The 6,000-nt window shown below is 46.0% G+C and overlaps 2 protein-coding genes across 12 annotated transcripts in view; both read left to right on the plus strand.

Moving 5' to 3' along the window:
- EPB41 (erythrocyte membrane protein band 4.1) overlaps window positions 1-6,000 on the plus strand; it is a 230,952-nt gene that overhangs the window by 122,567 nt on the left and 102,385 nt on the right. For all 6 annotated transcript variants that reach the window (XM_025364785.1, XM_025364833.1, XM_025364862.1 and 3 more), the window contains one exon: window positions 2,882-2,957. In XM_025364785.1, the coding sequence (XP_025220570.1) occupies window positions 2,882-2,957 (76 nt within the window). The remainder of the gene's footprint in view (window positions 1-2,881; window positions 2,958-6,000) is intronic.
- LOC112611351 (actin, cytoplasmic 1) overlaps window positions 1-6,000 on the plus strand; it is a 39,703-nt gene that overhangs the window by 14,589 nt on the left and 19,114 nt on the right. The window contains exons 1-2 of one of the 6 annotated variants that reach the window (XM_025365262.1): window positions 3,706-4,330; window positions 4,361-5,562. In XM_025365262.1, the coding sequence (XP_025221047.1) occupies window positions 3,800-4,330; window positions 4,361-4,927 (1,098 nt within the window). In that variant the 5' untranslated portion in view covers window positions 3,706-3,799 and the 3' untranslated portion in view covers window positions 4,928-5,562. Of the gene's footprint in view, window positions 1-3,705; window positions 5,563-6,000 lie in introns of those variants that run through there. The other 5 variants (XM_025365355.1, XM_025365515.1, XM_025365439.1 and 2 more) reach the window with 5 other exon arrangements.

Raw genomic sequence — 6,000 nt, forward strand, 5'->3', positions numbered from 1 at the left:
CATGAACCTGGGACGCGGAGCTTGCAGTGAGCCAAGATCGCGCCACTGCACTCCAGCCTGGGCGACCAAGCGAATTTGTCTCAAAAAAAAGAAAAAAAAAATTGTTATAGATAACAATAAATTTTTTTCCGTATTTCAAAAAATACAGAGAATAGAAGAATGACATTTATCTATTGCAGAATTAACATTTTTTATTAAAAATAGAAAGTACAGGTAAGATTTGTCTGTTTTCCTCTCAGTCCCATCTCCTTCTCTCGTTATCCATAGAAATCTATTGTTATGAATTTGAGGTGATACCTTTCAATCCATTATATATATATATTTTTTCATATATCCATACTTACATACCTGTAGTATCGCTTTGTCTATTTTTTTTTTTAATCTCCCTCAGACCCAGCCTTACCCGTTTGGACCTTTTTCTGAGGTTTGTCAATCTCTTCTTCCTCCTAGCTTAATTTTTAGCTTTGATTATTCTCTTGGTTCTGGATAAGAAAGATCACCCTTCCTGGATGGGCGTGGTGGCTCACGCCTGTAATCCCAGCACTTTGGGAGGCCAAGGAGGGTGGATCACGAGGTCAGGAGTTTGAGACCAGCCTGGCCAACATAGTGAAACCCCGTCTCTACTAAAAATACAAAAAATTAACCGGGCGTGGTGGCACATGCCTGTAATCCTAGCTACTCAGGAGGCTGAGGCAGGAGAATCACTTGAACCCGGGAGGCGGAGGTTGCAGTGAGCCGAGATGATGCCATTGCACTCCAGCCCGAGAGACAGTGCAAGACTCCATCTCAAAAAAAAAAAAAAGAAAGATCACTCTTCCTGTCTGGAATAGTACAGAGCAAAAACAAGAAATCCGTATACCGTCTATATATATTGTAAGTTACTGAGACATAATTTCTACCAATTATGTCTTAAAATATAACCCATGTCTTTTCCTTCCTTCTCTTCTTTCCCTGCAGAGGTCACCACTGTCCAGAATTTTGTGTTAATGATTCCTTTGAATTTTTCGAAATGCTTTTTATTATCTATGAATGTATATCTAAAAATATGTTTTGTTTTATCTTTTTGAACATTGTATAAATTAAATTATGTAACAGGTAATCATGTGCATTTTCCTTTCCTTACTCAGAGTAATTTTTGTAATTCCTCCCTGTTAAAAAGAAAATTTACCGGGCGCAGTGGCTCACACCTGTAATCCCAGCACTTTGGGAAGCCAAGGCGGGCGGATCACCTGAGGTCGGGAGTTTGAGACCAGCCTGACCAATATGGTGAAACCCCGTCTCTACCAAAAATACAAAATTAGCCAGGTGTGGTGGCATGCGCCTGTAATCCCAGCTACTGGGGCGGCTGAGGGAGGAGAACTGCTTGAATCTGAGAGGTGGAGGTTGCAGTGAGCCGAGATCACACCATTGCACTCCAGCCTGGGCAACAAGAGCAAGACTCCATTTCAAAAAAAGAAAAAAAGAAAAGAAAAAGAAAATTTAACAAGCAATTTTTTTTTTTTTTTTGAGACAAAGCCTGGCTCTGTTGCCCCGGCTGGAGTGCCGTGGCGTGATCATGGCTCACTGCAACCTCTACCTCCCAGGCTCAAACCATCCTCCCACCTAAGCCTCTTGAGTAGTTGGGAATACAGGCACGTGCCACCAGGCCTAGCTTTTTTTTTTTTTTTTTTTTGTAGATACTGGGTTTCACCATGTTGCCCAGGCTGGTCTCCAACTCATGAGCTCAAGCGATCCACCTGCCTCAGCCTCCCAAAATGCTGGGATTACAAGCGTGAGCCACTGCACCTAGCCAATAATTCTTAATTTTTACTGTGAACGATATGAGTGACATCCTTATTTCTTCTTTTGCATTCCATTTCATGTTTTGAATGCTGACCTTTTTCCCCACTAAACTGATTTCACAACAGATCATGATCCACAGTGTAAAAAATACTGATTTAGGAAATGTGCTTGGAAGAAACAATTGCTAGATTATAGGTTATGTTTATTTTCATATTTACAATAAGATATTGTCAAATTGTTCTCTTTTAAATTGTTTGTGACAGTTTATACATCCCCACCAATATTATGTAGGAGTTCTTGGTTTCCTGTGTCCTTAGAAGGCAGCAATTTTTTTTTTTTGAGACAGAGCCTTGCTCTGATGCCAGGCTGGAGTGCAGTGGCATGATCTCGGCTCACCGCAAACTCCACCTCCCAGGTTCAAGTGATTCTCCTGCCTCAGCCTCTTGAGTAGCTGGGAATACAGTCATGCGCCACCATGCCCAGCTAATTTTTGTATTTTTTAGTAGAGACGGGGTTTCACCATGTTGGCCAGGATGGTCTTGATCTCTTGACCTCATGATCCACCCGCCTCGGCCTCTCAAAATGCTGGGATTACAGGCATGAGCCGCCGTGCCCAGCCGGCAATTTTTTTCAGTTACTAATTTTAAAACATTTTTTGACATAATTTCAGACTTTCAAAAGTGTTGAAAGAATGGTATAGAGTTCGTGGGGCCAGGTGCAGTGGCTCATGCCTGAAATCCCAGCATTTTGGGAGGCCGAGGCAGGCAGATCGCCTGAGGTCAGGAGTTCGAGACCGGCCTGACCAACATGGAGAAACCCCGTCTCTACTAAAAATACAAAATTAGCTGGGCATGGTGGCGCATGCCTATAATCCCAGTTCCTCAGGAGGCTGAGACAGAAGAATCTCTTGAATCCGAGAGATGGAGGTTGTGGTAAGCCAAGATTACGGCACTGCACTCCAGCCTGGGCAACAAGAGTGAAACTCCGTCTCAAAAAAAAAAAGAAAAAGAAAAAGAGAAATGTTTGAATAATTTGAAGTACTTCCAATAATTAGAAACTTAGGTATAAACATAAAATTATTTTGTGTTTATTTTTATAGGTGTCCCTTGGAATTTTACATTTAACGTAAAGTTTTATCCACCTGACCCAGCACAGTTAACAGAAGACATAACAAGGTAAATAAGTAATAGTTAAACATGTAATTTTTCATATAGTAATGTATATGATGAGATAGTAATTCTTACCACCATAAGCTCTGCTAATTCCCTATTCAGAACGGAAGAAAAATAATGATATTAAGCAGCGTAAGATTGAAAGTTTCTGGTCACTTCAAGGCAGGCATGCAAATAAGTGAACCTAAAAGCCTTAAGTATCTGTGACCTGTATCACAAATATCAGCAAATTGGCAGGGGAACTGGCCTTGCTTATCATGGATATGCCGAGCTGTGGGCAGGGCTCCTACCAGCACCCTCCAAAGGGCAAGACACAAATGTCATGGTAAAATGGCTCTACTGTTTTTTTTTTTTTTGTTTATTTTTTGGGGTCTCTTTTCATACTCCTTTCCCACCATGTTCCTTCTTTTTGTTGTTGTTTTTTGTTTTTTGAGATGGAGTCTCACTCTTCTCTCCCAGTCTGGAGTGCAATGGCGCGATTCTGGCTCACTGCAACCTCAGCCTCCTGGGTTCGAGCGATTCTTTTACCTCAGCCTCCCGAGTAGCTGGGATTACAGACATGCGCCACCATGCCCTGCTAATTTTTTTTAAATTTTTTTTATTTTTTGTATTTTTAGTAGAGGCGGGTTCTCACCATGTTGGCCAGGCTGGTCTCAAACTCCTAACCTCAGGTGATCTGCCCACCTCGGCCTCCCAAAGTGCTGGTATTACAGGCTTGAGCCACCACACCCTTCTTATAGGTATCAAAAAAACTGAAAGTCACCGCCGAGACCGCGTCCGCCCCGCGAGCACAGAGCCTTGCCTTTGCCGCTCCGCCGCCCGTTCACACCCGCCGCCAGCTCGCCATGGATGATGATATCGCCGCGCTCGTTGTCGACAACGGCTCCGGCATGTGCAAGGCCGGCTTCGCGGGCGACGATGCACCCCGGGCCGTCTTCCCCTCCATCGTGGGGCGCCCCAGGCACCAGGGCGTGATGGTGGGCATGGGTCAGAAGGATTCATATGTGGGCGACGAGGCCCAAAGCAAGAGAGGCATTCTCACCCTGAAGTACCCCATCGAGCACGGCATCGTCACCAACTGGGACGACATGGAGAAGATCTGGCACCACACCTTCTACAATGAGCTGCGTGTGGCTCCTGAGGAGCACCCCGTGCTGCTGACCGAGGCCCCCCTGAACCCCAAGGCCAACCGCGAGAAGATGACCCAGATCATGTTTGAGACTTTCAACACCCCAGCCATGTACGTGGCCATCCAGGCTGTGCTGTCCCTGTACGCCTCTGGCCGTACCACTGGCATCGTGATGGACTCCGGTGACGGGGTCACCCACACTGTGCCCATCTACGAGGGGTATGCCCTCCCCCATGCCATCCTGCGTCTGGACCTGGCTGGCCGGGACCTGACTGACTACCTCATGAAGATCCTCACTGAGCGCGGCTACAGCTTCACCACCACGGCCGAGCGGGAAATCGTGCGTGACATTAAGGAGAAGCTGTGCTATGTCGCCCTGGACTTCGAGCAGGAGATGGCCACGGCGGCTTCCAGCTCCTCCCTGGAGAAGAGCTACGAGCTGCCCGATGGCCAGGTCATCACCATTGGCAACGAGCGGTTCCGCTGCCCTGAGGCTCTCTTCCAACCTTCCTTCCTGGGCATGGAGTCCTGTGGCATCCACGAAACTACCTTCAACTCCATCATGAAGTGTGACGTGGACATCCGTAAAGACCTGTACGCCAACACAGTGCTGTCTGGTGGCACCACCATGTACCCTGGCATTGCTGACAGGATGCAGAAGGAGATTACTGCCCTGGCGCCCAGCACGATGAAGATCAAGATCATTGCTCCTCCTGAGCGCAAGTACTCTGTGTGGATCGGCGGCTCCATCCTGGCCTCGCTGTCCACCTTCCAGCAGATGTGGATCAGCAAGCAGGAGTATGACGAGTCTGGCCCTTCCATCGTCCACCGCAAATGCTTCTAGGCGGACTGTGACTTAGTTGCGTTACACCCTTTCTTGACAAAACCTAACTTGCGCAGAAAACAAGATGAGATTGGCATGGCTTTATTTGTTTTTTTTTGTTTTGTTTTGGTTTTTTTTTTTGGCTTGACTCAGGATTTAAAAACTGGAACGGTGAAGGTGACAGCAGTCGGTTGGAGCGAGCATCCCCCAAAGTTCTACAATGTGGCCGAGGACTTTGATTGTACATTGTTCTTTTTTTTAATAGTCATTCCAAATATGAGATGCATTGTTACAGGAAGTCCCTTGCCCTCCTAAAAGCCACCCCACTTCTCTCTAAGGAGAATGGCCCAGTCCTCTCCCGAGTCCACACAGGGGAGGTGATAGCATTGCTTTCGTGTAAATTATGTAATGCAAAATTTTTTTAATCTTCGCCTTAATACTTTTTTATTTTGTTTTATTTTGAATAATGAGCCTTCATGTCCCCCCTTTTTGTCCCCCAACTTGAGATGTCTGAAGGCTTTTGGTCTCCCTGGGAGTGGGTGGAGGCAGCCAGGGCTTACCTGTACACTGACTTGAGACCAGTTGAATAAAAGTGCACACCTTACAAATTAAAAAAAAAAAAAAAAAAAAAAACCCAAAAAAAAAAAAAAAAAAAAAACTGAAAGTCTGAGTGTTATTATTTCTTCCTATCTCCCTTTTAAAATGTTTGATGAAGTACTTGATGCCCTGAACTGAATCTTCCTTGGAGCCCACCTAATTTATGAAATCTTGTACTCTTTAAAAACAGCCTACTGGCCGGGCGTGGTGGCTCAAGCCTGTAATCCCAGCACTTTGGGAGGCCGAGACGAGTGGATCACGAGGTCAGGAGATCGAGACCATCCTGGCTAACACGGTGAAACCCCGTCTCTACTAAAAAGACAAAAAACTAGCCGGGCAAGGTGGCGGGCGCCTGTAGTCCCAGCTACTTGGGAGGCTGAGGCAGGAGAATGGTGTAAACCCGGGAGGCGGAGCTTGCAGTGAGCTGAGATCCGGCCACTGCACTCCAGCCTGGGCGACAGAGCCAGACTCCGTCTCAAAAAAAAAAAAAAAAAAAA

This window comes from Theropithecus gelada, chromosome 1 (assembly GCF_003255815.1).
Source record: "Theropithecus gelada isolate Dixy chromosome 1, Tgel_1.0, whole genome shotgun sequence".
NCBI classification, from domain to species: domain Eukaryota; kingdom Metazoa; phylum Chordata; class Mammalia; order Primates; family Cercopithecidae; genus Theropithecus; species Theropithecus gelada.